Raw genomic sequence first — 27,837 nt, forward strand, 5'->3', positions numbered from 1 at the left:
CGTGTCTGTGTATGGTGGAAGCCAATTGGGGGTGATGTCTTTTCACAATGATGACGTCGGAATACGAGGATTTCGCCTGGCCGTGTACGGCCGGGCTACACCTCGTCCGAGAGTAAACTCCGTTTCACGAGATTGCAGGGTCTTCTTCTCATGGGCGCACGCAATAGCTCAACCACTGTGCTGGGAGAACCAGATGCAAGACTTCGTATCTGCTTGCGTAAGTCTACGGAATGATGACCTCGCGCTATTGCCCATCTCAGATGACAACGCATGATGGGGTGAGCTGAGAGGACAGGACGACGGGAGGCGGGAGGTATCGTTTGGCGCCACTCCACCAACAGCATGCACGCTGGTTATTCAGCGCGCGGCGTAGCGACACTTGCCTTTGCCTCCCCCAACTTTTGGTGCAGCCCAGCCCAGCCTGTGCGACTTGATCACACATGCGCCATGCAGCCAAGACTGCTTGCTGTCCACTCAGCGCCTAGCAAGCAATCGCGTACAAGTCCATGAAACAGGATATCCAGAAGCCACAAAGCCCAAACTCAAGTTTACGCTCAAGAGCAGTAACCTATTAGACAAGCTTTTCGTACAAAACGATGCATCCTACTCTAAGTACATATGGCGGGCGATGGAACATCAATATATCGATTCCTTGCACCCCACAGTCATCCATTAACCAACGACTGACCTGAGACCTCTGCTTTGGTAATCGAGGTTGTCGCCTACGATATCGGATGTTTGATGATCGACTGGATGTTCTGACACCCGAAACCCGGGAAAAGAGAGTAAACAACAACTGCTTGATATCCTTAACCCAGCTTGGCTCGAATTCACTGCTCAAGGGATAGGCAATAGATCGGTTGCAGATCCATCCTCAGGTGAAGAAGCTGAGGCTGTCATGTCAGCACAAAATGCGCGGTTTTTGAAAGGTAAGGCTGTCTGGCGCGACTGGTATGGAAGCTAGCACCCGGTAGCGATCAACTCCCGCGCTGAGCCATTAGCCTTCTATTTTTAGTGCCCCTGAGAGCCAGGAACATTTTTTTTCCACTGGCCAAGAACGGCCTAGGCGCTCTTGCTCTCGCGGTAAAGGGGGAAAAAAGCTACATGCCTCTGATTGCAACACATAGTCCACCAGAAGCTCCCACATCTTCCAATCGTATTTAAAGCTTGTTCGAGCTCAATACTATACTTCCGCTATTAAAGACTCTGCTGAATGCTTGAGAACATATACCTGCATCAACCGCGGGGGCTGCGATTTGCAGTACATTCCCTAGTGTCCCCGAGCTTAGATGGGACAGGTTCGGATTTAGACCTTGGCTGCTTCCGTGGCTGCTTTCGTGGGTTTGGTGGCCAGATATCAGTATTGAGGCCTTCAAGGTAGCTGCGAAATTTACATACATGGTGGAATTAAAAACAAGCTGGCTTATTCATTGCTGCAAGAATTGTTTATTAAATCATTCAGTGTTCAATACGATCCTTCCCATCCCCCCCCTTCTCTGGGGTCCTTTTCTGATCTCACAGGCAAAAGAGATGCGAACAGAAAGTACCTCCTTCCTTAGGTAAGGCGCATTGAGGCTCAGAGATCTGCCCAGGGACTCTCCAGCCACAGCAACCGGGGCCCTGGCCATTCCATTGGATTGGAGACCTTAGCTAAGGAAGGTAGGTTCCTGGACTGACGACAGCTTTGGAAAGTGGCATTTACATGTGAATTCAATTCAAGCTTCCCCAACTTACGAATAACGAACCATACGCGAACTCTCCCAACCGGGCCTCCACTAGAAGGAAGACGGCAGACATCAGCATATCAACTCTATGGTCGTTGTTTGAGAGGCGCTTTCCGTTATGTACCTGGGCACTCCTCTTATTGATTCCCAACAAACCCCAATTTATTCGATTGCGCTGCTGTCGTTTGCCCGTTAGCAGCCCCGGGGGTCGATCCCGTCATGCCCGAGCAGCTTGATCCTTCGACAGCTGCCCAGAAACCTCGAGACGATTCGAACGAAGAGCAAGAAAACCTCAGGCTTCTGTCCAGGTCGCCTCACCCATATGCTCGCCAAAAGTCCGAGCTGCTCGAGCCCTCTGGCAGCTTCGCCTACCCACCCCGCGGCAGCCCAGAGGGCAGCCACCCACAACGGGCAACCGCCTTTCCGTCCATCGCGCGTGACACGTCGCCTAGTAGCGACAGCGGCACCGAGGCCGACGATGAGCACTTTCTCAAGGGCTTGCCCGCCCCGCGAGCAAGACTCCACAAGGGCCTACGGGGGCGCAACGAGGTAGCATCGGGCACATCCACCCCTCTTCCCTCGCCAGGTCCCTTCGACGACGATGATGGCCGGAGGCACATGTCCACGTCACATACGTTGAAGAAGGAAGTGCCGATAGGGAAGACCGTACGGAGTGCATCCGAAAATTCCAGGCGCAACAAGGAGATTGCGCGGCGGCTTACCGAAGTCCTGCTGCTCGGCGCCCTTGGAGTTGCTGTATACACCAACAAACAGTCTCGACCAGCTCTGTACCAATGGCGGCTAGGTAAAATCCCTTGACGATCCTTTAACAGTGGCTTCTGGCAACATGCTGACCTCTATGTAGAGCTAATTGCAAGTCTCGGCATCATGGGTACTCTCGTGCTGCTGTACCCCCTGCGCCTTATGATTTGGGGTTATAAACATAGATCGACTTCAGCCTTACCGCCGGCTTGGACAACCATATCAATACCGACGACGTTCGACCCTGCTCCTCTTCTATACCCGCCTGCCATCACCATGCTCGTATCCTCATTAATTTCTATGGATAATCAGGCTATCCTACTACCCAACATAATACTCTCCCTCTGCTCCCTCCCCCCGTCCCTTTTCTTCGCCTCATCTCAGGACCATGCATGCAACACATGGCAATGGTTGGTAACTTGCATCCCGCTCTTCCTATCTAGCGACGCAACGCCCTTAAAGGGGGCAGGTTCTGTCGGGGAGCCACCCAATGCTAAACTAGCAAATTTGCTGCCCGAGGTTGCGGTCCTCCTTTATCCATTGCACCAACACCTGTGCAAAACTCTGCATTCGATGACAACCACGAGCCTTTTGACAGCTGAGCTTCAGCTCCTTTCGGTGGCTCTAATCAACGTGCTCTTGTTGTCCTCGTCTCCTCAGGCAGTCATTCTCAAGGGAATGCTATGGATTGGGGGGCTTGACTTGCTCATCCTTGGTACCAATGTCATCACTTGGGGAATATCACTGGCGCGTGTGCCAAAATGGCGTTTCAAGCGAGTTGTGAGCACATCGAAGCGATCATGGTCTTTGCTTACGACCTGGATGCCGTGGAAAAGAGTACGTCATGACCTGTTCCATGCCACTATGGACAGCTCGTCATGCAGTTCGTGTGAAGCATTCGACGAGGCTGAAGACAGCGAAAGTCTTCAAACAGGGGCAACTAAGTCTCGAAAACGGCGTCAGAGTGCTGGGCTGAACGATCCAAGAACCACCGGGCTTGATGTGCCTGCTAAGGATTCCACGTCTCCCCCGAAGTACGCTTCAGTTCATTGGGTGCCAAACAGGGCGTAAGTCATCTTCGGAGACACACACTCTCCAGCGTCGAGCATTTACCCAGGAAGTCATACACCCATACCCCATCGGGTAGAAAGAAAAGATCCGCTTCCACATCCGTTCGAGCATTCTTCTCTATGACATATGAGCAAGCCACATGGCGAAAGTGGCTATACGCATTATATGTGTATATCTTGATTATAGGCTCCGTCTTCGTGCCCCACAGATGGGTAGGAGTCAAGGACTTTGTACAGACGAATGCATTGCATAGTTATGAGCCGGTAGGATGGGCATTGGGTTATTTGTTTGGCGACCTGCCCAAATTCCGGCTGGAAGTCGTTAGCCGGAATCTGGAGTGGTGGATTTGTCTGCCTAGTCGTCCTGACATCGATGACCTCGGCTCTCTTGATGGTGGATGGGTTCAGTACTTGCGGCATACAATTATTGGCGATGCTAATACACGGCTGCTGATCAGTGCTTACTGTCTGGCAGTGATTAGTATCGGCCTCATTGTTGTGTTCCGACTGTCGCCCGTTTACGAAGTGGACACACGTCGAAAGGTTTTTCACTTCATGATGGTAGCCATGTTTGCGCCATCCATATACGTTGACCCAACTTTCGCGGGGTTGGCCTTGTCTATTGTGCTGGCCGTCTTCCTTCTACTCGATTTGCTGCGGGCCAGTCAACTTCCTCCGCTTTCCAAGCCTCTAGCAGCCTTCCTTGCGCCCTATGTGGATGGTCGCGATCTTCGAGGTCCGGTGGTCATCTCCCACATCTTCCTCTTGATTGGCTGTGCCATACCACTTTGGTTATCACTCGGTTCACTGCCTCGTGGCGGTACGGGATATCTGGAGGGCTGGGAGGTGCCCACACGTGAAGTCAGCATGGTGGCCGGTGTCATATGCGTCGGACTCGGGGACGCGGCCGCCTCTCTGATTGGCCGGCGTTATGGTCATCGCAAATGGCTATGGGGCGGCGGAAAGAGCCTGGAGGGAAGTGTGGCCTTTGCGGTTGCCGTATTCCTGGGCCTATTGGCAGCTCATGCCTGGATTCGTATCGGTGGCTGGCCTTCTTCGACTGAACTCGACAGTTTGGGAACAACAGCCTTCAAGGCTGGATTCTGCGCCTCCATGGCTAGCCTTACGGAAGCGGTACTCACGGGCGGCAACGACAATGTCGTTGTTCCCGTCGTCTTGTGGACATGCGCCAAGAGTTTAGCCATCTGAAATTAGCCGATGATGTGTAATAGTCGAGGGGGGAATGGAGGCAGTGGCCGATTTATTTATTGCGTGGGAGGGGACAGCGTGCTTAGTATCATTACGAACCTGATGAAGCGGAAGGGAATGGCAAAGTCCTCGCCGGTGCTCTCTTTGGACGACATGCACGGCATCGGAAGAGGGAACCAGGTGCCAGGCATCAACAGCGGCCACCGAAAGGCATTACGGTTTATATAGACGCGGGACATGTGCTGTGTGAAACGACGGAACGATTATTCGATGAGATGAATAACATACTTACAGCCAGGAGCCTCGGAATCGTGGCTCAATAATTAAATAGGCGAGCATTGGTTGCTAGCTGCCAGGCTGGCTACCTATATCACAAAAAACAATAAATCAAACAAGTTCCCAACTAGATATCTTTGCTGGATATCTCTCGCGCTGATTTCTCAATTGTGGCTGTCTGATAAGCTGTGCATGAGTATCCCATACCATCAAAGCGAACATCACCTCTGAGTATCTTTGCTCCTGTGTTCTATATTGATGGCCATTGCTAGGATCGTAGACCGGTGAGCAGCCGTGAAATACTTCCGTAAACGCTGCCCCCAAGGACGAACGCCTTCTAAGGCCTAGGTAGGTACGTACGTTTACATGCATATCATACGTGTGCAATAGGAATCAAGATCGCCCAACGTCAATGGCCTTCGCATTGTGTAGGGCCATTCAGTCGGACCAGTCGCCGATGGACTCGCCGAGGCTGAAGCAGGCAGGGTCAGACACAATCGGCGGGATTGAGGCCGACGGAGTGTTTCGAAGGCCTCCCGATCCCCGAGTGGCTCTCAGCCGTAGTATCCGCGATGCATTGGGGATGGAATCTTCGGGTTGGTATGATTTGAGCAGTGGTCGGTATCAATGGAATGAAACCCAGGCAACTGGGACTATCCTACATGTAGATGCTGGTTTACACGTGTAAAGTAAGTATGCATACGGTTTGCGCGGGGGCTTTGATGGAAGCCTGATTGATACCGGTTTCCAAAGAGAATAACTAGTAGCCGTGTACCTAGCATATGTGTTCGATATACACCAACCATGGCTGGCTACATGTACAACTGGGGGGTATTTAAGGCTCTGTCAGTAACGGCGTCTGATATATCGGGTGGCAGCCGGTGTTCTGTCTAATAGCAACGTCGGGGATGGGATGAGGTACAAAAGGAAGCAGGTGCTGAAAACGCCGATGCCGCGGTAAGGGAGACGACGGCGTGTTGGAAATAGCCAGAGATGGACTCAGGCATAGCTACATGTAGGTAAATATACAATACTCCTTCACATCCTTGGAAAGCTGCCGGATAGTAAGTGGGGAGAAGAAGCTGCCGGGTTGTGTAAGGTATATCAACCATTAGTAATGCATCGCATCGCCTGCAGAACACACGTGCGCGGGTAGGTACAGAGTCTACAGTATAGGTAGGTATGCCATCTCAACGGCTGTCGTATTTTGGCCAGGCGTATACGATTACGGCGAGAAGCTGCGAGAATATCCCGGGCTTACACCCAAAGATTCTGCCACTCTGGGCTGGCGCAGTGACAATTCAGCCGGCGCGGCGGATGTCGGGGACGCGGGGTTCCCTAATGGGCGTTAGGGGCTCGTACTACACACCTCTTCATGAGACTAGACGGGCATCTACACAGGCAGTCGCCCTGGAGGAGTCAGAGGCTATGCCTACTGCAGAAGCAGATGGGGGATGGCATTACGCAAGCGCCCCAGTCGAGCCGCTTTCACTGGCTTTTGTTTTTCACTGTTTCCTTTCAATACTTGACAGCGAGTCACGCCCGAGCTGGCAGGCTACAACAGTCCAACAGTGGTTTTTTTTATACAAGCTCGTCGGAAACAACACATCCCGAGGTGCGAAAGAAAATATTCTGGGGCCACGTTACCAGGCGTAATAATGGTGGATGACTTGAGTCGACTTTGGCTTCCGTAGACGTAGGCGTAGGCGAGCGACCATTCGAACCAGTCATCCAGCAAATGCCAAGCCAAGCCATTTCGACCGAGCCTACTTGCAAGTACAGTACGGAAGGTTACGGTTTCCATTTTAGTTGAACGGCGTTGAATCAAACAAAGTCGCCGAAGGGCAGACAGCACATTTGATTGAACCGACAGGCCCAGAGAGACAGCTGGACGGACAGCAATGATGACATTTGGCTTATGAGGTTGATTGATGCTGTAGCTCTTCACTCTTACCCTCTCTTGCTCTCTCACTTTCGCATTTCTCCCTCCCCGGCCGGCTCAGACTCCATCGATCTAGGTATTCTATCTGCCCAAGACTCTCCAGCTCGGCACGGCTGTAAATGAACCAGATAAAAAACCAAGCACAACCACCGACAGACACCCCTTCCTCGGAACGGTTTGCTGCATTGTTCATTCCTACCCACCCCCCACGCCTTACACGACAACTACTTGATCCCATAATCCAATTCTGATCGGGGATTCTGTTTTGTCCATAATTATACCTTTCAATCCCACAAGCGACGACTTAAACGGCTTTTACACGTCGCGCCCTCCTTCGTGTCTGTTTGGCCGAACTCAACCTTGACATCGGATCAGAACCTTCTGGTACCTGTTTCAGAGGCAGCGCTTGATCGCAGTCCTCTAACCCACATTTGCACAAACACAAACACTCACTGCCCACCAGCTGTTGCTTGGACTTGCGCATCGCACTCGACACATACAACACTCCACTCACAAGACAAATCCTCCTTCCGAGCGCTATCGCGTGTATATTCCTTGACAATCTGCTTTGCCTGGCCTCTACCGTGTATCCTACCGCCCGTTCCGAAAGGCGCTGCCGGTGCGACAGCATACCGCCCGTATCTCATTAGCTCAGCATCTCGCCATTCTACTGGGTCAAGTGGGGTTGGACCTGCGCGTGAGCCTCACCTCAACCCGCACGCACGCGGTTGATGACAAGAAGCGGGGAAAAGACATGACTTCGATGCCGTCCGGGAAAACCCCCGGGTACTGTAAGTCGCCGCCGTACCCATCCCGTGAGTGTGTGAATATATCGTTAATGGGTCTCTGACTATTGCAGAGCATGTGTGCTGTGCCAAGTAAGACGACAACTTCTCTTTGCAAAACGTGATGCGCCCTCTCCTCGGAAGCCATACCCGCTGACGCGCTGCCTTCTTCATTCATATAGCACAGGAAGATCAAGTGCGACCGCCATTCACCATGTTCCAACTGTACTAAGGTCTGTCTATCTGCCGTGCACCCTGCCCGTATCCCCTTGGGATTTATTTAAGCTTGATCCTAATGCTCACAAGCAAAAAGGCGGGTGTGACATGTACACCAAGTACGCCAGCTCCCGCTCGGAAAAGAAGGCGGCCCAACCACGACCTACAACAGCGGCTGGCAAGATGCGAGGAGTTGCTGCAGGAATATGCCACGGCCAAGCCCGCCGGCGCCACCAGCGGACCAGCCCCGGACGAGAAAGGCATGAGGCCCGTGGGAAAGCTCATTCACGGGGATAGTGGCCCGCGTTTTATGAATAGCTTCATGTGGGCGGAGGTATACGATGAGGTGAGTCTTTCGGATACTTGCACCCAGCCCTAACTCCTCTCTCCCTCCCGCCCTCCCGGCCCTGCTCTGAGACTCTTTGATCATTGGTTTGCTATTTGCTGTGGTTGTTTGTCCACTAAGTCGATTCTAGCTACGAGCAATGCGTGAGATTATGGACAATGATGTCGGGGATGACGAAAGCTGCTCAACACCGGCGGACGCGCAAACTCCCGATCATAACAACGGTTTGCTGTTCTCCGACGGCACGGATGCCAACTTGGAGGACCTGCATCCCGACCCTGCCCACGTGTTCGGCTTGTGGCAGACCTTCCTGGACCGAGTCAACCCACTTACCAAAGTCATCCATGTGCCTTCAGTTCAGCCCTTCTTAGTAGAGGCCGCCACGAAGCGGGATACCTTGCCCAAAAGGTTGAGGCACTGATGTTTTCCATCTATGTGTTGGGGGCGACCGCATTGTCCCCGCAAGAGAGTCTTGCACTTTTGGGCTACAGCAGAGAGGAAGCTATGGCTCGTTTTTCCAGAGGCTGCCGCCTTTCATTCATGCGGATCCAAATCTTCAAGCAGTACGATCTGATAACGTTGCAAGCCCTTGTCTTGTATCAGGTAAGTTGGTGGCTGTATCACGCATGTTCATATATGCAAATTTGCTGACCGTATCCTCCAGCACTCTCTAAGTGGACATTATGATCGAAACGCAGCATGGATCCTGAACGGCACCATTGTCAGAATCGCTCAGATAATGGGGCTTCACAGAGACGGCGAGGCGCTTGGGTTATCCGCGTTCGATACCGAGATGCGCCGGCGCATCTGGTGGCAGATTGTGCTGTTGGATGCTTCATATGCACTTATGTCAGGCCTGGGCCAGTCGATGGTACCGCGCTCCTGGGACACAAAGAAGCCTGCCAACCTGCCAGATTCGGACCTGTTCCCAACCATGACCAAGGTGGAGAGTCGGCCTGGTCCTACAGACATGGTATACTGCATGAGCTGCTATGAAGTGGCGCAGCTGCTCGTTGATTTCCCCAGCTTCGACGAGGTCATGTTCCAGAACGAAAAGGGGGTGGAGTCCGTACCGCCAGCGGTATTTGAACAAGCCAGAAATCGGGTCGACCAATTGGATGCTAGACTAGGGGAGATATTGGCCCAGTACTGCGATGTTTCCATGGGCCCGGTGCACGTACTGGCCAAGGAGACCAGGCACGAGCTCGTCGGTAAGCTACGAGAGATGATATGCCCTCCTCAACAGCAGCCGGAATGGGGGACTGAGGTCTTTTCGGCCAAGGACAACCTCTTCAAAATTTCGGTTAGTTCTGCCGAGCACACGATACACTTATACAACATTGTCGAGATGGTGGAGGTGGGAGCCAACTTCCAATGGTTCATCAAGGCCCATTTCCAGGTCGAAGTGTTTCAGTACATGATTGGCCAGCTGATGCACCGGACAAGTGGCCTACTCGTCGAGCGGGCATGGGTTGTGGTTGAGAAGTGCTATCATTTCCACGCGGAGTTGATGGACCTGTCCATCAAATCATCCGCGGACGTGGCCATATTCGTGCTTAGGGCCTGGAGGCTCAGAGCCGAGAAGATGCATCAGTCGACGGGCATTCCACCGGTGACACCGTATTACATCTCTGCGTTGGAAAACCTGGTGGGCTCGCACGACACCAAGAAAGAAGAGCCAAGCGAACACGACGTCGAGCCCGACAGCGTACACGTACCGTCGAACGGGATAGATATGCGATGGGATCAGTTGCTAGGATACGCCGACCCGCAAAACACGGGCACGTGGGATATGTTTGGGGCCAACGCCGGCGAAGTGCCCGACTACAGGACTGCGGCGCCGGGGTTTGGGGTGAATGTAATGAACATCAACGGCTGGTTCTAAGCGGGACTACTATAGAGCGAGCGGGCTGGCTACGCCTTCACAGTTTCGATGGATTAGAATGGACTCGGTTGTATAGTACATAGAAGACTCATATGGTCATAGTATGGTGTTGGACAAGTTGGCATTTACCACATGTTTCACGAGTTCAACGGCTCGGCAATCTTGAAGAAGAAAATATAATACCGGTGCAACTCACTTGCGTCTGGCCCCTCTACGCGGTATGGAAACGATGTAGCAGTCGGGTATAAGAAGGTTGCCACGGAGTTAGTAGAGAATGTGGTATGAGCATGGCTATGGACAGGTATTCAAGAAAAAGTAAATCGATAATGAGCGCAGTCATGATGTTGCACCGAGCCCCTGAAGACTCTTATCTCCGTGGTGTATATATCTCGGGCCCGAAGCTCTGGTCGGTCCCGCAGATTCTTAGATGAGCAAGATAAGATTCAATAACCCATCGGCTCGGAAGAGTGTAGACGTCGGTTGCGCACCCGAACCGAGTAAGGCGTCAGCATCCCTGTGGACATCCATTATCCCATCTGGCAATTGTTTTATCGCGCGCCAAAAACAGTTTTTCCCATTAATTCAGTAGGGAAATGAGTAACACGGAAATCCGGTCGCACATTGCTAAAATCCGAGTGCCTGGGGTGGAAAAGCTGGTCGCACTCGGCTAGATTCCGACCGAGCTTATTACCTCTTTCCCTAGCCCCCCATGGCTCCCCATGGCTCCTCATGGCTGCTTGGGTCTCGGCCTATGGTTTCCCGCCTACATGCGTGCCTGAGTCACTGGCGGTTCCCTCTTGCCTGTCTAGGATCCACACAGGCATCGCCTATCCGACGGCTAGTGACCAGAAGAAGCATTGGGCTATGCTCTCGGCGCCCTAGCTCTAGGCTGGATGGACTGCAATGAGATGACTGACTCCGCCAGGTCGGTTGTCGGGTGCAACTAGCCATCACCATTCACTGCGGCTGCTGCAGTGCTACAATGTCCGGAAAAGCCTGGCCTCTCTCTCTCTCTCTCTCTGCCTGTCGTGCTGTCCACCAATGCGGTTGTGGGTAATGTACTGGTAACCAACAGGGTCCACGTCGCAGGACGGGCTTCTTTGTTACCGACGTTTTCCTCGTTTCAAAGAGGCTGCATACACACGCCGATGCCTATCCAGCCAATTGGGACATGGTGCAGGCTACCTGCCTATATTAGTAGACAGGAGAGGTTGAGACTACGGCGTATTAGGGTTGTTCTGCCGGGAGACTGCGTGGGCGGGCAGCTGAGGCAGCGGTGCTCGGCCTTTACTGATGTCCGGTCAGCCTACCTAGGAATGACACACCATCCCCCCCGGTGCCGCTTAGTTAAGGTATTTTCATGATAGTATGGAAAGCTGAGACACTCGATGCATTTTGCTGCTAGCCCTCGTCTTTCCGATAAAAGACGGCCAGAGTCCCCTTCTGGTTTCGATGTACCCAAGACCTGCACATCTCTGCTTCCCTTGGCGAAACCGAGGATCTCTAACCAATACTCAAGTCTATATCATACACATCTGCCAATAGCAGCACAGCTTGGCCACCCCTTACTCCATTAGGGCCTTAACTCGCCATCCGATCCGGAAGCTTATAGGTCACCCGTCTTGGCAAGGGTCTAGCAACAACGACACAAACATCGGACATACTTCGCCAAGCATGCTCTTCCGAAAGAGCAAAGCACCGGCTACTGCCGCCGGTGCTGCAGCGACTCATGACGAGAACTCCAAGATATCGGCCGTCGACGGCGGCTCGACAACGACGACAATGGCCGAGGAACACCAGCAACAGGATGGCGGCAAGGTCGCCAAGGCCGTCTCGCGGGCCTCGACCAGAGCCGAGAGCGACTATCCCACCGGAGTCCGCCTGGCGCTGATTCTCCTCTCCATCTTCGTGTCCATGTTCCTCGTCGCGCTCGACCGACTGATCATCTCGACTGTAAGTGGTTCTTTTTACATGTTCTTATACTTTTGCCTCGAGTGCCTGGTTGTATCCCATTGGTTCGGGGATTATATCGCACTGCAATAAGTATAGCAAACAAACTTGTTGCTGCCCTGTCGCAAACTCTATCTGCCTTACGTTCGACACGGACCCAACCTCAGGTACTCTAAACTGACACACGCGTGCGCTACCAAACAGGCCATCCCCCAGATCACTGATGATTTCCACTCGCTTCCGGACGTCGGCTGGTACGGTAGCGCTTACCTCCTGACGACGTGCTCGTTCCAGTTGATGTTCGGCAAGCTGTACACCTTCTTCTCCGTCAAAAACGTCTTCCTGGCCACCGTCGTGCTATTCGAAGTCGGTTCCGCTATCTGCGGAGCGGCGCCCAGCTCCGTTGTCTTCATTATCGGCCGAGCCATCGCCGGTGTTGGCGCCGCCGGTATCTTCTCCGGTGTGGTAAGTGCAGCCCCTCACCTCTACTCTCGCCTCGGAGCACGAATTGACCACTGACACGCGGTCTTTCTTTCCTCTCTCAGATTACCATCATCGTATATGCGGTTCCCTTGCACAAGCGACCCTTGTACCAGGGTCTCTTTGGTGCCGTCTTCGGCCTGGCCTCGGTCGTCGGCCCGCTGGTCGGTGGCGCTTTCACGTCCAACGTCTCGTGGCGCTGGTGCTTCTACATCAACCTGCCCTTTGGTGGCGTCGCTCTGGCCGTCGTCGCGTTTCTCCTGAAGATCCCCGACCGCGACACGACCAATGCCCCCTGAAGGAGAAGCTAGCGCAGCTCGATGCCGTTGGCACCAGTGTTTTGATTCCAGGTGTCGTTTGTCTGCTGCTGGCCCTCCAATGGGGAGGTCTCAAGTACCAAGTAAGTGAACTGCCTGCATACATCCGCGCCTCTATACAATAGCAATCATACTGACTGACTGACAGTGGAGCAATGGCCGCATCATCGCGTTGCTCATTCTTGGTGCCCTGTTGCTCATTGGCTTTGTCCTGACGCAAATCTTCATGCCTAAGACGGCCACTGTGGCGCCGCGCATCTTCAAGCAGCGAAGCATCATTGCTGGGTTCTGGGCTACCGTATGCATTGGCTCGCAGATGATGATCTTTGGTGAGTAATCCTCAAGTCCCTTTTTTTGTTGAGATGTCGAAACTAACCATTGCATACAGTCTACTTCTTGCCAATTTACTTCCAGGCCATTAAGGGTGCCTCCGCAGTGGACTCTGGCATTCGTCTCCTGCCCCTGACACTTTCCATGGTCGTCGCCTCGATGGCCAACGGCATCTTTGTGAACAAAATCGGGTACTACACGCCCTCCATGATCGTGGGCACTTGCCTGCTCGCTATCGGTGCCGGTCTCCTCACGACGCTCCAGATCGACACAGCTTCGGCCAAATGGATCGGCTACCAGATCGTGTACGGCTTCGGCATGGGCCTCACCTTCCAAGCCCCCAACCTCGCCGCCCAGACCGTGCTGCCCACCAAGGACGTCCCCACGGGCACTTCGCTTATGTTCTTCAGCCAGCTGCTGGGCGGCGCCGTCTTCATCTCGGTCGGGCAGAACGTGCTCAACAACCAGCTCCTCACGCGCCTCTCGGGCCTGCCCGGCTTCTCGCCCCATATGATCTCGGACAACGGCGCGACGACGCTGAGCAGCTCGCTGCCCCCGGAGCTGCTGGAGCCCGTGCTCTTGGCCTACAACGAGTCGCTGCGCGTCGTGTTCCGCGTCGGGCTCATCTTGACGTGTCTTACTGTTTTCGGTACCGCCGCCATGGAGTTCCGGAGCGTCAAGAAGAACATGCCGAAGAAGGGCGGCGACGCGGAGAAGGGCGATGCTACTACTGGACAGTCCACAGCAGCGACAAGTGAGAAGGCGGCCGAGGCTACGGCTGCTGACGACCGGGTGAAGGCTGTAGTGGCGGAGTCCGCTACGACAGCACAACCGGTGCCGACAGGGAAGTCATCGTAGGGTGATGGTGGGTTCGAAATGAACGTCGTGTATCAATACTTCTATATATACCCCATGTCGTTTGCTGGAGTTTCGGATACAGGGCTGCAAGAAGTTGCATATCGCATACTTGGGTCGGCGGCGGCAAGATTATTGCTAGCGTTGCATCTAAGGGGAAAAGTCATTTTTATGAAAGCACATGAGATATACATTTGCATGTTTAGCCTAGATTCCTCTCAACTTAATCACATATCTAATACCATACCAATACACTCAAGCCAAGTCATTCAACGTGTGCATGGAATGATGGTCTTTTACTCGTATGGCCTGTCAGTTCTTGGCAGCATATCTTCTCATATCAAGTCAACACCCTGTTGAAGGATGTCAACGTCATTCGCTTGTTTGACAACAATTGCTAGATCAGCTGATCCTTTTTTTTACCCCCTTTGCCAACGACTGGCTTTCACACTGCTGCTATTTTGGTCATCGAGAAAAAGCCAAACAAAGACACCCTTGGTAGTTTATAGGGACAACGCTTTGTTGGGGAGTTTCATTCGAGACGGTGTTGCGTCAGCCCGTATAAAGGTATTCTCGTTTCCCACAGCTCACTCGCGTTGCGAGTGAGCTGCTTTAAAACGAAGGGAGGGAGAGTTCTCTCCGACAACAGTAACCACTCAGTAATTTTCAACTAAAACGAACCCATTTTATTCCTTGTCTTTCGTTCTTTTTTTCTTTTGGCAGCCCAGGAGGTTTGTTTATTTACAGAAACAAGAGAGGAGTTTTTGGTTCCAGATATCTAGTCAAACTGTTTCGCGCACACATTCTGGGAGAGCCCGAAGCGTCCATGAAGAAAACAAAACAGCGCAAGGAGGCAAAAGGGGTATAAATGACCTTGCGCGAGCAACTTAACAAAAAAGAGATAGACAAGACAACGACGCCTTGTGCGAATCCAGAACCAGCAATAGAAGCACCAGGAAAAGAAGAAGTAGAAGCGGCCCATTATGTCGTCGGTAATTGTGGGCGTCACCACGGGCTCTCTCGCGTTCGCCGCGGTGCTCGCGACGATGGCGGGGCACTGGTGGAAGAAGAAGAGGAGGCTGGCGAGGGAGAAGACGAAGATGGATAAGGGGAAACAGAGGGAGACGCGGACTGCTGTCACTACTGCTACTCCTGACGAAGAAGGAGGTAGAGAAGGAGCAGGGAACGTCAAGAACCACGACGGTGGGGGGAATGAAGGGGAGAGGGCTGTTGATGCTGCCAAGGCCGTGGACGGGGACGGGGACGGGGACGGGGATGAGGATGGTTATGTGACCTTTCCCCCTTTCGTGCCCAGCTCCAAAAAGGGTGGCTTGGGGTCGGCGCGGCGGCTTTGGCCGTTGGTTCGCAACGCTGCACGGCTCAGAAGTAAAACGGCGTAGATAAGTATGTATCCGCCTAGAGACATATACCTAACATACATATCTCCTTGCACGGGACGGCTGGTTTCGCCGGTCCTACCACATAGCCAAAACAGAATAGATTCATTTGTCCACACTCACTGGGGCTTCAAACCCTCCAAATTTATGTCTTCCGCCTTCGATGGTGGCTACCATGCGCGTCGAGCAGGTCCATACAAGGCAGCTTCTGTTCTCTCTGACCTCCAGCTCATTTTGAGTTGACCGTAAACACGTGGCTTACTGCCGATGGCGCAAGGAGCATGGGATCAAGAAAGGCTACCTACCCCCTTCCCCGGGAAGGGGATTGGACCGTTCGAGTAGTAGTCAAATCAGAGGGCACTCTTAGGAATCGTCGTTAAGTATGGAGGGTTAGTTAGGCGCCAGGCGCCAGGTACATTTACGGAAACGAAGAGAGATCGACATGATCGACGTGCCTCACTTACACCAACCATCAACACCACCAACCAATTGCATTGTTTCCCCTCCAAGGACCGCACAAAGGTCGTCCAAACAAAGAAAAAAAAAGCACATGAATTGGATTGTTCAGAGAGAACTAAACAAAACAAAGCCCCGTCGAGGCCTTTCTGGCAAGGGCCTGGACCGCCCTCCCTTGTTTACAGCAATCCCGATAAAAAGCCCCAGCAGCCTCTCTCTTCCACCACGGCCGCTTATTTTGGGGTTTGGCGTTTTTCTCTCACTTCTGCTTGAGACATTGACATAGCAACAAGCAGCAGCTTCATACTCGTCTCATTTCATTACTATTGTGCTTGCACAAACTCTATTTTCTCACCTCATTTCCAAAGGCTTTCATCTCCTCCTGGACGAGGGCGACCCGAGCATATCAAGAGTTGATCTCTTGTCGCTTCTTTTCTTTCGGGTTCGTCCGTCGGGGAGAATAGCTCGACACTTCTACTTCACACTTTACCATATTCTTCGAGAGCCTTGCCATATCATTGATTGATTGGCATCCTGCCTACATTTGCAGGTTACAAGAAGAAAAGATAATAAGACAACTGAGAGGAGGAAGAAGGGACGGAACATCCTTGCAACGACAACACGCGAAGAACAGACAGGCAGCATGGGGGAAACAAGAGAATCGGCAGAAGACCCCTTCAAGGGCGACGGAACCGACTGGACCTGGCTCTACGTCATCATCTTCCTCATCCCCGTCATCTTCCTCGCCATCGCGGTCTACTCGACGTGGCGGGACCGCCGCGCCGCGGCCGCCAAGGCCAAGAACGACCTCGAGACGGGCCGGGCCGCCAAGCTGGACAGGTATTATCACCCCTGGAAGTATGACGCTGCGGAAAGCAGCAGTGCAGCAGGTCGGAACGGCGCTAACCGCAGTAAACTCACGATAGTAACCGCAGCAACAACCACCGCAACAACAACAACGGCCGAGTCGGCGGCGGCGGCGGCGTCGGCAGCAGCAGCAGGCAAAACCACTTCGCGTCATCCTAACAACCCTTGGGAACCCGCCACGCCCCGAAGCGGCGGCGGCGGTGGCGGTAGCAACAACAACATCAACAATAGAAGAAACCACAATAGCTTGACGCCCGTGACACCGCGATCGAGGTACTCAACCAACCCGTACCGCCCACAGGAATACCAGCAGCAGCAGCATCAGCAAGAGAGCAGTAGCGACCAAGACGTCGACGCCGCGCCTTACCTACCTCGTCCCACGGCGCCCCTTACCTACCTCGTCCCACGGCGCCCATGTATGGCGAGGCCGCTACGATGGGGCATCATCCGCACGGAGCGGAGGAGCAGAGGGCCTGGGGTGACGGCAGCGGGCTTCGGTACGTCTAATCGAGCCGGGATTGCTCAAAGGATGCGGGGGGTGGGGGACAAACAAGACAAGAAGGAAAAGAAAAAAAGTAAGGAGTCAGCTGCATTGTTCCGCCCCCGGCCCGTGTGGATCCCGAGAGATAGAGAGAGAGAGAGATGCCGAACGGCACTTCACCCTCCCGATCATTCCAAGTGCTAGGTTGCTTTACTTGGCCTAGGTAGGCAGTACCTAAGGATAGTAGTAATTTGAGGCACAGATTACTTGCATGCATTCTGCATTCTTCTTCCATCCGATGGACCGTTTCCTATGCTCACGCGCACTATCATGATAACCTTATTTGTCGAAGTCCTGCGTCCGAAATGCTGACTTTCCAATAGTGCATGTACCACCTTGAGCGCCGGTGCTCCGGAAATGGAAGCTCGAGTCAGGAAGCCGGGTATTCTCAGATCCCGACCCTAGATCTCGGCACACTCACGGACGGGCTGCCGTTGCCCACGGGGGTTCACGGCCGCTTCCTATCCACTCCATATGCCCCCGCCGCCTTGAACAACCTGATCATGCCGCCGATCTTTTGGAAGACGGGACGCACATAAACATACCTACGTAATGGCGGTCAGCGATGTTTCGTCTTCCTTCGTATCGGGGACGGGTTGATCCCAGTTTACTGTAGTGCTGGCTCTTAGTAGGAAACTACCTACAAAAGTACGACTGGGATGTTCCCTCTCCCACCCGTTCATGAATCGTGTGCGCGCGGAGGCCGGGGAGTCCCAGAGATATGTACGCGACCCAGTATATTCGAAAATAGTGGTACATCCAAGCCCGCCCGGCCGACTGCCCCGTTTGCCCGTTCTCTCTCTCATCTCTCTCTCCCTCTCTCTCCAAAGCCGGATCAGGCAGGTGGAGCTTTCCCACGATGGGGTGGATGGTAACCAAGACGGTTAGCCCTGATTGGCCCTGGCGGCTAGGCTCTGTAGGCTAGCGGACTCCGAATATATGGATGGGCATGGTCCAAGTATGGTCCTGAACCAATATTGCCCATGCCTACACAGCCCGCATAGTAAGTGGTAGCTGCGGCACAGTCGAATACGAACCGTTTAATGCGAAAATTCTCTGCGTCAAAGCCCTCTTCTCGTATGATTCCGTGGCCGTCATGCATATTGGACCACGAAAAAGATAAGAAAAAAGCGAGAAGACTGATTGAACTTGGCGATCTGCAATGCATGCATGCCATTTAGACGGGGGCGTGAAGGGGATGATAAGGTTGACTGTTCGCCAACGAAAAAAAGCAACCCGTTTCAGAGCCGCCTGCTCTACCGCTGCCACGGTGGCAGCAGTTGCCCAGAAGCAAGTTCGCACGACGATCAATGACGGGGGTCAAAATAGTTTAGTGGGGGTTGGCTTTCTCCCGTTTCAGACGATCGTATTCTTGTTGGTCGTTCTGGCCGTCCAGTTTTGGTTTCGAACTTGTCCTGTGTCGCCTGTACAGTACTCTCCGTACAGTAGGTTGTAAAACCAGGTCGTGGGCGTGCTGGGCAGGATCGCAGCGAAAGACTGTTTGGATATAAATGGCACATGCTGTTTCAGGTCGGGGCTATACCGGACGCTATATCGGACGGATCAGTCAATCATGATTTGTGGATGGCCGTATACAGGTCGAAATGACTTATGTAAGTTAGCCGGCAATTGAGGAGCCGCTCAACAGAAATGGCTGCACAGCTGCTTGCTGCATGGGCGTCACCGGCGCCTGTCAATTCAATGCGAAACCATTGCAGGTTGCATATCACACATAATCATCACATTTGCGAATGATGGGATTCTGGGCGTATGCCGAAAAGATGTGCGTGTGATGGTTCATGTCGTCGACTTGTCTTTCAAAGTCGACCGGTTCTCGTATTCAAATACATATGCTTGCTGTTGCGCCAAAATGTCTGGCGAACCAATTCGTTGGCTCGTACATGTAATAATCCCCTATACTGAGTCGCTGTGAATGAAGGTCCAAACGCTTTGGTCCGCGTAAATACTCTAGGCCATTCCCTGGTGCCCAATAACAAAGCCAACTCCCCAAAACGCCGTCCGTAAACCCTATTTTCTTTCCCTGATGCGGCAAGGCTGATATCTTGCGTTTGCCATTATATCGGCGGTGAAAAAAATATATACACGAAACATGCCCCGAGTGGAGCAGCAATGCGTAGTGTCGTTCGTGCGTGTCGAACCAAAGGAGGCATCCTGCACACGAGGCGATGCGATGATGATGATGATGATGACGACCCGCAAGATGGGATCTTCTCTAGTTGGTAGAAATCCGTGAAGTGAGAGGACCGCCCTAGGCCCCCTTGGGCTTCCAGATGTCGGCCCCTAAAGGCTTGCTGATGCCGACGCCGACGCCGACGGCAATGCCGATGATGAGCAGGCCAAGGAGGAGCTTGGCGATTATCCGATTCCGTTTGCTGAGGTGCGCCATGCAGTTGCATGTCCGGTTCTGCCTCTTGGCCGCCTTGGCCTTGCGCTTCCAGTGGTCCTGGCCGGGCCAGACCGAGCAGTTAGGGTTCGGGGGCGTGGCCGATATCGACTTGCGGTTCAGGTTGTCGGACGAGCGCAGCGCCTCAATGTCGGCGTCGAAGGGGTTCAGGTGGTGCGCCGTGCTGGGCGTCGACACGCTCGAGTTCCGCCCGAGCTCCATGCTCGTTTCCACCACGTCCTTCTCGTTGGCGCCCAGCGTCGTCGTCCCGGAGACGTTGCTCGAGTGCACCAGGTCCGTGGTGTTTACCACCACGGGGCCCTTCTCTGAGCTGTCGTTGTTGTTGATTTGCGGCGCCATTGTTGACGGGTTTTTGGTGTTTGGTTTTTGTGTTGTTGTCTGTATGGTATTGTCTGGAGAATAGCTCCCAGATCAAAGGAAAAAGGGTCGTTGAATTGCTCCTACCCCTTCCAAAATTATAAGGATAAAATGGGATTGTCGTTTGTTCAAAGCATTTGGGCACAATAAGATGCTCGGATGCTGGGGTGGCGTTTGCTGGAGGAGCTTTGATGAAACTGGGACAATTGCGCGAACAATGTCGAGCGAGGCAGGTTTCAAGCAAGGTGAAACGAAGCAGGTAATAAGAAGAAGGAACGACAGGCAAGGTGGTTCATTCAATTGATCAGTCGATGGCTTGTTTGTTGAGAGGCAGCTTCGTACTCGTGTTGCGTAAGGGCGCGGGAGGCACTTAGAGGCTAAGAGCAAAGGCAAAGAAGCTGGGGGTCCGACGGCCTGTTATGGGACGAGAATGGTAAGAAGAGAAGGAGTGGATGGGCCGACTGACAGACAACAAGACAAGACAAGACAGGAATAAGACAGGAACGAGGGTGAAGCCAAGCAAGAGCGGGAGCTAGATGCTATGTATTACAAGCGTAAGTAGTAGGCAGGCAGTCAAGAGATGCGGGAAGGGGTCATGCAATATCGAACGTACATAGGTACGTACGCAAGGGGACGCATCAAAGAGCAGGCCAGAACAGCAGATGGTACCTGTCTCTTTTTCTTGTCCCTTCCTCTAGCTTGTCTCGCACCGTTGCTCTCCCACTGCAGAACCCATTGAGAGAACCACTGCTCCTCTGCTCCTCTGCTCCCTCCCCGAAAGCAACCCTGTCCCTGGACCCTGCTAGCCAGTCTAGCGCCTCCCAGAGTGGATGGAAGATCCCGCCTGCTAGTTCGTTGGAACCCAGCAATTTCAAGGTGGGGGCCCGGCTGGGATGACAGGGTCAATCAAGATCAAATCAACCGATGACAGGCCAATCTCGCCTGTAAATGCGCGTCGCAAAAGGGGCGTCCAAACTTCTTTAGCGGCTGCGAAAAAGCAGGTCGCAGCCCGCGCGCGCGCCCACTTCCGGGCTAGCAGAAGCAGCTAGGGCAGCTAGGGCACCAAGGGCCACTAGGGAACTGCAGCAGCAGGGCACGTTGTGCAGCGTGCTCGGGGTAGGCTGCGCTAAGCTTAACTGGCCTAAAGATGGTGCCAAGCACCAAGGTTTCTGCTGCTGCAGACCTTGACCACCCCAGGGCCTTTGGCCGTTCTTTGCGCCGGTAGCGGGTTACAGACATACTCCAAGTACAGTAGGAGCCCGAACGGTCCTGCTCATGATGCAAACCAAAATGACATAGCTCTCCAGGTCAAGGAGCCTGGATGGAGCCTTTGCTATGGTCAAATCTTCGTTTGTTTCTTGTTTACCCGGCTCTCACGTGAACCGGCTGAGACAGTTCCCGTTATTGCGTGCGCTCCGTTGATCTGTGGTTGATAGGGAGACCAGGGTTGATCCCAATGCTCCTCAGCATCAAGCACGTACCTACGTACCCGGGCTCGGATAGTGATCGAATGTAGGTACATATTTTGGACATGATGATGATGATGCTGATGATGACACAATTGTCAGTAGCTCACCCCGCATCCCGCTTCAAAGTGCCCAAAACTCTAGTTCGAGTATAAGAAGCGACGACGAGCTGCAGTTCTCTCACTATCGACCGGAAGTGCTCCTAGAGGCGCAGTTGACCTGCTATCGCTGCGAGAACTAGGAGAGCTAGGTCACGCCTGGCACTACGCGATCAAGCACTATCACCGGATATGGCCCAATTCTAGGCCACGGTGGGGTCTCTTAGCACGCGCCGCGACTCGATCATGGCCAGCTTCAAGGGAACAGTACCATCGACCAGCACGGCGCAATTCGCATAAGAGAGGGAAGAAGAAAAAGCCGTATAGCCGGCATATTACTTTGCGTCTGCTGATTCTCATTTCTGCATACCTCAGAGAAGAGGAGCAGGAGTGAGGAACCTAGTTGCAGAAAAACCATCCCATGCAAGAGCTATGTGACATGATTGATTCCCTGCTCGGCAGTTTGACAGGCACTTGTTCAGCTTTGCGAGGAAGACCTTCAAACTCTATGAGCTAGCATGTCAAGGAGGAAAGACTTCCCGGCCGAGAAGGCACGGAAAAGCAAGTAAAAAGCATCTAGGCCGCGCGCCGTATGAGGCGATATCGCCGCGTACATGCATGCGGCTAACGACTTTTTATCGCTCGTCACAGGGTTCTCCATACATGCACGTAACGTACGTTATGTACATGCCTATTCCGGCCCAGTGTCATGGATTGGAAGTGTCTGGACTGCTTCTTGCTATCAGCAGCAGCCGCAGCAGCAGCAGGAGCAGCATGTCTCTCTCTCTCTCAATTGACAACCTCAAGCGCCTGTCTGGTGGTGCCAAGGACGACGACGGCGAAGGCGAAGGGCGACAACGCCTGTCTATTAAGTAATGTTCATCTTCATCTTCCATGACCAAAACCCTCATCGGCTACTACTTAGTTCGCGGGCACTGGCATTGATATCCGTTAAAGAGCCTTTTCGTTCCATCGATGACGTTTGGATGTTCGTACAAGGCTCGGAGCAGATGGTGATGGAAATTATCTAATAAGCGCGTTCCCAGTGATCGACCCTCACTGCCCCAATTTATCCGCAAATCTATATATGTAACAATATGCATGGCGTTTTTTCTTTTCTGGCACTTTATGCTACATTGGCATGGTTCAATAGGGGAAAGCCCCAGTCAACGTGTGGCGGCTGCTTGGCATTCATTTCCATGTGGCTTTCTTTACCAGCTTGCCAACTCCCCTTGAATGGTTGAACGTACTTTGCTTTTAAGGTTGACGGGCCTCAACCTTGAATCCCCTCTATATTTAGTACCATTCGAACCTTCCGGCAAAACTTACCGGCGCTGTCATGGCTACTATGAAAGCGATCCCTATTCGTTCACATTTCGTTCATCCTGTAGGAAGAGGCATTCGGAGGCTGAGCCAGTGCCGTCATCTAAATGCGTCTGGCTGGGACTTGGCCGGCTTGTGGCACCTGTTGAAAATGTCACTCGGTTACGAATGAAGGCGAGCACAGGCTGCAGAGACACACCTGCCACTCAACAAAAGTTCCAATAGAGCGGTATGGCTGATTGATCTTCTCATTGATCCTTACAGAGTCTTTGCTTGGTGGAGCAAGACCATCAGAGCATAGAGCGTGGTTAGGTATGCTATGGCACAACGCGATCGTCGCTGATATTCAGGGTGCGGGTACGATTGCACAAATCGTGGCACTGTATCCCGCATGTGACACCCTCAGGTAGAAGAACCATGCGCCCGGCACGTGTTTTCGGCTCCCACTCTAGGCTCCCACTCTAGGCTCGCACCGAGTTGCGGCCATGTCGGCTACTCCGGGCATGTCGAGTCGCGCCGTGGTTCGGGTCGGGACCCGTTGAATAAACTGTGCTTGCATGCTTAGTTGTTTCCGATCTGACGAAGAACTCGATCGATAGCCGTGTCCAATCGTGAGGCTGAGATTGTGTTGTCGAGACCACTGCGATATCAGCATATGCTGGCTCCCTCGCCATCGCTTCTTGTGAACCCCCAGTTCAACCTAGCACTCTCACTCATCTTGTTGTCGATCAGGCGCAGTCGGCAACTCCGCGACCTTTCGTACCTCCTCTGGATTCATCATGTGCGCCCTTTGTGGCCCAGTGTCTTTCTTGGGCAAATTAATACTGTTGCACAGGAGGCGATAACCTGGAACAAAGCTCCGGTCCTGTTAGGCGCTCCAGACGGGCTGAATATGGAGGCATCACACAATCTACTAACATGAGCGAATTATAAATCTAGATTCTTTCTTTTCTACGCGCATGGGTGTTAGGCGCCTGCAACAAATCGTGAGACCAACCTCCAGAGAAGATTCCGCTATATCATGTCCTGTTGGGGCTATTATTGGGGAAACGGCCCAGCGCTGTATGGTGACCAAAGACCGTGTGGACCAACGAACACCTCCATTCCGGCGGTGCCATGCTGTGTTTCTGGAGACACCTGCGTGAGTGATGGGTTGTGCCATTATACACATCCATTGAACGGTGGGAGTGGTTTTTATGCGGCGGGCTGTACGAGCTCCGGCTTCCCATCGCCATTCTGCAGGGTGCTCTGTCGTAAGTCCAAGCTGTTTGATCGTCTGGACAGCTCAATCACATGTTGAGGAATATCACACTGATCATGGGTATTTGAAAGCCAACGACTTTTGGGACGTAACCTACCTCGAGTCGAAGAAGTTATGGGCTTGTTGCTACTTTCCGCAGCCTGGTCTGCGCAACTGCAGTATTGCCACGAAGCAACAGTTCAATGCCGCTGCGCCTGGTGACCTTAAGCCTTTTTACGCCGTTCCCGATGATGGCGAACCGGTTGCTACTCAACCCACGATGGGTACGAGTACGTCTGGAAGAGGCATTTCACCTACGAACAGCCACATAGCTCCGAACGCCCCAAGCTCGACGACTTTGGTATCGACAAGCTCTGGTCTGCCCGCCGGCGCAGCAGCAGGGATCGGGATGGGAGCAGGCGTCGCTACGATGGTGGTTATCTCGTATGCTGCCTGGTTCGTGTATCGTCGACGACGCAAAGGGAGATCAACATCGCTTCCACCTCCCGGTCCCGCAACCGGTGCAAACCCACAAAGCGAGCAACTACCGCCTCAACTTAATTATATTGTATCTGGAGTGGCTCGGGACCCTTCTGAACCCCGACAAATCCCGCAGGAATTGGAACATGCTGGCAATGGCCCCAATGAACTGCCTACTTGAATAACCAGATAATTACGGTACTTGGCCTCTTCTGGTACGGATGTAGGTGCATATTATGAGTGACCTTGAGAGAAGGTGGGCTTATGTCGCCAACCGGGAACCTATACTTGCCATGGGTACGATGTGGTTGAAACATGGAATTGTACTGTTTGTTGTACAATATATGGATACGAGACAGATTCATGCGGTTATATCAGGTGAGGAGGTCATTCAAATCATTTTGGCGCTCGGAAACTGCTGTACGTGTATGGCGTCTTGATTGAGTCTATTTCGGGAGACAGTTTGGTTCCTGCTTTTGTTTCTTTAAAAGGGGTTGGTCCAGTTGTGTTGGGCCTCGAATCGTTAGGGTGCATGTCGGGATATCACTTCCAATCTCAACAAATGATCTAACAACGTCGAATTCTAGAGACAGCTCCAGCTAAACGGTGTAGGCCTGTAGAGTGGTTTATCGTACGCAACTGCTCTACGCGGTCAGCGAGGCGTTTCCTGGATTTCTGGTAGCACTTGCTCAGACTGTGTCTGAGGTCGGTGGCACGATTCTCGGCTTCGGATCAAACGGCTCTACCGCTTTGGATTCAGACTCGCTGTCCACAAGTGCTTGTCCATTCGATAGGATTAATTCTACGAGAGGTAGCTGCTACCTATCCAGTTTGACTACATGTAGTCACATCATGGACTCCAAGCGTGCGTTTCTACTTCTTCTGGCTGCCGCCGCCTCTGCCGTGGCTACAGCTCTACCGCGGCGACCCGGACGGCTTGGCCAACTTGCTGCGTCTAATGACCCAACCTCAGAGTCCATTGCACCTACCAGCACCAGTGCGGGTGGGCGAGTTATCATAAGCCGTGCGACTCGTCTTCTCGAGAAGAGAGATTACTACACTTGTTACCAGATCTCCGTAAGTACGCGTTTCCCCTAGGAGCATTTAGTGAGTGAGCGCGGGCCCTGAACATGTTTCTTCATCCTAGCCCTCCCCAGTCATCCCCGAGGATTGCCAACAGGTGGTCGAGCGTGTCCAATGCCACGAGGGCGGTTTCAACCTGCTGCCCGGGACCTGCCTGGTCTGGATGGAGGGGACCTGCAAGGCGCGCTTCTGCGCCGGCGATGAAGTCACGTATCCGGAGGGCCTCAATCAGAGCTTTCAGTGGGTAGGAGAGCAACTCGACCACCTGTTTCGGTATTGTGTGGTTAATGGGCAGGACGGGCTGAAGGGCGATTGTGAGGATCTTAATGGTAATTGCGGGTTCTATCGGGTGCACTTGGGGCACCGAGGGCAGGAGTCGCTGAATATCACTGGAACTGGTGTTTGAATGAAGAGCAATGGGAGGTCACTTTAGGTAGGTAATGTTCACACTGGGAAGTAGATTATTTGTCGGATTTGGGTCGTGTTTTGGTCCTTCATGATGTGGTATATCCCGTGGGGCAAAAAGGCATGCAATGCAAAGGAGATGATTTGGCATACCAGTGCATTACATCAATTGACTCGTAGTCCATACTCAAGTATGGACCTGTGCCTGATCAGGTATATTCTGAGCGTGAATGGAAATCATCCTGCATCACATGGTCCAGAGTCAGAGAGTGCAAGAGGTGACTGCTGTTGTCAGTTATGTCGACTACCACTCATCCAACATGGCAATAGCAACTGCACCTCCCAGTGGAATAACCACATCAGTCAGTGCTAGATCCTTTCCAGTCTCAATTCGCTGCAATTGCCTCGCCTTGCTTGCCCTGCCTTGCACCACTGATTCTCTCCCCTAGATCCCCCGGAGCTTTCGTCTACCAATCGCTTTCCAAATTTGATCCATTTCAACACACCTCTCACTCCAACAGCCAGCACCCTCACATCGCCTTTTCCAACGCTTCCGCAACGAGAAGATCATCAGAAACTCTGTCTGTAACCATGCTGCACCTGTGGATCATCTTCGTAGCCGTCCTGCAAGCTTGCCTTGCCATGGGCAGCCCTATCGCTGGGGGAGGAGTCGCTGTCACCACCTCCATCATACCCAACCCACGCGCTTCCGCAGTGCCCCACAGCACCAGCTCCAACAAAGGAGGCATCGTGGCTGCCGGTCTCGACGATACTGCTCTCCGGGAGCTTTATGCTTCCGTCCCCAGAAGCGAGCACTCATCCATCAAAGTGATTCCCCCCATCTTTGATTCTTCTACCGGCTACCTGGAGTGTTACCCAGTAAGTGTGCTTTCTTGCCTACTACTTGCTTACTCTCTCGAGCCCCCTTCTCTATCCCTCTCTGTTGTTGCCGTTCATCCATATCATCAACTAACATCTCTCTCCTCGCCAAGCTCTGGGGACCCTCCGCCAGGGACTGCCAGACCCTCTCCCCCTACATCGCCAACCGCTCGACCGTCATCGACAACTACGAGGTGGACGGGGGCTACTGCTGGGACGCCCAGTACGGCAGCTGCCGGACCTTCCTGTGCGCCGAGGCCAGCGACACCTGGCTTGTGGCGCCCAGCTACCTCGCGGGACTCATGGACAGCATCGTGGACAAGTGCATCCCGAATGGCACGTCCCTCACGCAGAGCGGCCATTGGCGCTGGAACACTACTGACGGCGGGGCTCAAGGGGGAACGTGTATGTTACGCTGTTCTGAAGAAGGGGGACGAGGAGAGTGGGCTTCCGAGCAAAGATGGATCGCTGTAAGAAGGCATGAATGAATAACCAGGTCGATTGAAAATTCCTTGATTGGTGGGTCTTTCAAGGGGGACAGATAGACAGAGATGCGTCGGCCATCCAGATGATCATCTCAAAATCAAGACGCTGATGCCAAAGTATTTTGATTCCTTTGAGTTCCCTCTCCGTGTAAAACCTGGGTCACGTCATCCCATCGCAAGATTACCCA

General features: G+C 53.1%; 8 protein-coding genes across 8 annotated transcripts; 7 read left to right on the top strand and 1 right to left on the bottom strand.

Moving 5' to 3' along the window:
• Nucleotides 1-1,943: 1,943 nt before the first annotated feature.
• On the top strand, nucleotides 1,944-4,765 carry PG997_013896 (uncharacterized protein; the record flags this gene model as incomplete). The annotated part of the gene is made up of 3 exons (XM_066818210.1): nucleotides 1,944-2,529; nucleotides 2,590-3,553; nucleotides 3,586-4,765. 3 exons carry the CDS (start codon nucleotides 1,944-1,946, stop codon nucleotides 4,763-4,765), a joined length of 2,730 nt encoding a protein of 909 aa, XP_066663902.1.
• Nucleotides 4,766-8,063: 3,298 nt separating this feature from the next.
• PG997_013897 (transcription factor) lies at nucleotides 8,064-10,215 on the top strand (the record flags this gene model as incomplete). Its single annotated transcript, XM_066818211.1, has 4 exons — nucleotides 8,064-8,330; nucleotides 8,461-8,738; nucleotides 8,822-8,933; nucleotides 8,995-10,215. 4 exons carry the CDS (start codon nucleotides 8,064-8,066, stop codon nucleotides 10,213-10,215), a joined length of 1,878 nt encoding a protein of 625 aa, XP_066663903.1.
• A 1,674-nt stretch (nucleotides 10,216-11,889) lies between these two features.
• Nucleotides 11,890-13,299, top strand: PG997_013898 (uncharacterized protein; the record flags this gene model as incomplete). The annotated part of the gene is made up of 2 exons (XM_066818212.1): nucleotides 11,890-12,168; nucleotides 13,111-13,299. The coding sequence occupies 2 exons, from the start codon at nucleotides 11,890-11,892 to the stop codon at nucleotides 13,297-13,299; spliced, it is 468 nt and encodes a 155-aa protein (XP_066663904.1).
• A 1,831-nt stretch (nucleotides 13,300-15,130) lies between these two features.
• On the top strand, nucleotides 15,131-15,547 carry PG997_013899 (uncharacterized protein; the record flags this gene model as incomplete). The annotated part of the gene is made up of 1 exon (XM_066818213.1): nucleotides 15,131-15,547. One exon carries the CDS (start codon nucleotides 15,131-15,133, stop codon nucleotides 15,545-15,547), a length of 417 nt encoding a protein of 138 aa, XP_066663905.1.
• Nucleotides 15,548-16,643: 1,096 nt separating this feature from the next.
• On the top strand, nucleotides 16,644-17,748 carry PG997_013900 (uncharacterized protein; the record flags this gene model as incomplete). The annotated part of the gene is made up of 2 exons (XM_066818214.1): nucleotides 16,644-17,364; nucleotides 17,732-17,748. 2 exons carry the CDS (start codon nucleotides 16,644-16,646, stop codon nucleotides 17,746-17,748), a joined length of 738 nt encoding a protein of 245 aa, XP_066663906.1.
• Nucleotides 17,749-19,677: 1,929 nt separating this feature from the next.
• Nucleotides 19,678-20,172, bottom strand: PG997_013901 (uncharacterized protein; the record flags this gene model as incomplete). Its single annotated transcript, XM_066818215.1, has 1 exon — nucleotides 19,678-20,172. The coding sequence occupies one exon, from the start codon at nucleotides 20,170-20,172 to the stop codon at nucleotides 19,678-19,680; it is 495 nt and encodes a 164-aa protein (XP_066663907.1).
• Nucleotides 20,173-24,098: 3,926 nt separating this feature from the next.
• On the top strand, nucleotides 24,099-24,978 carry PG997_013902 (uncharacterized protein; the record flags this gene model as incomplete). Its single annotated transcript, XM_066818216.1, has 3 exons — nucleotides 24,099-24,218; nucleotides 24,478-24,607; nucleotides 24,650-24,978. The coding sequence occupies 3 exons, from the start codon at nucleotides 24,099-24,101 to the stop codon at nucleotides 24,976-24,978; spliced, it is 579 nt and encodes a 192-aa protein (XP_066663908.1).
• Nucleotides 24,979-25,649: 671 nt separating this feature from the next.
• On the top strand, nucleotides 25,650-27,652 carry PG997_013903 (uncharacterized protein; the record flags this gene model as incomplete). Its single annotated transcript, XM_066818217.1, has 4 exons — nucleotides 25,650-25,874; nucleotides 25,945-26,124; nucleotides 26,670-27,164; nucleotides 27,278-27,652. 4 exons carry the CDS (start codon nucleotides 25,650-25,652, stop codon nucleotides 27,650-27,652), a joined length of 1,275 nt encoding a protein of 424 aa, XP_066663909.1.
• Between the last annotated feature and the right edge of the window lie 185 nt (nucleotides 27,653-27,837).

The sequence above is a fragment of the Apiospora hydei genome, assembly GCF_038363865.1.
Source record: "Apiospora hydei strain CBS 114990 chromosome Unknown utg000009l_segment0_segment0, whole genome shotgun sequence".
Taxonomy (NCBI): Eukaryota; Fungi; Ascomycota; class Sordariomycetes; order Amphisphaeriales; family Apiosporaceae; genus Apiospora; species Apiospora hydei.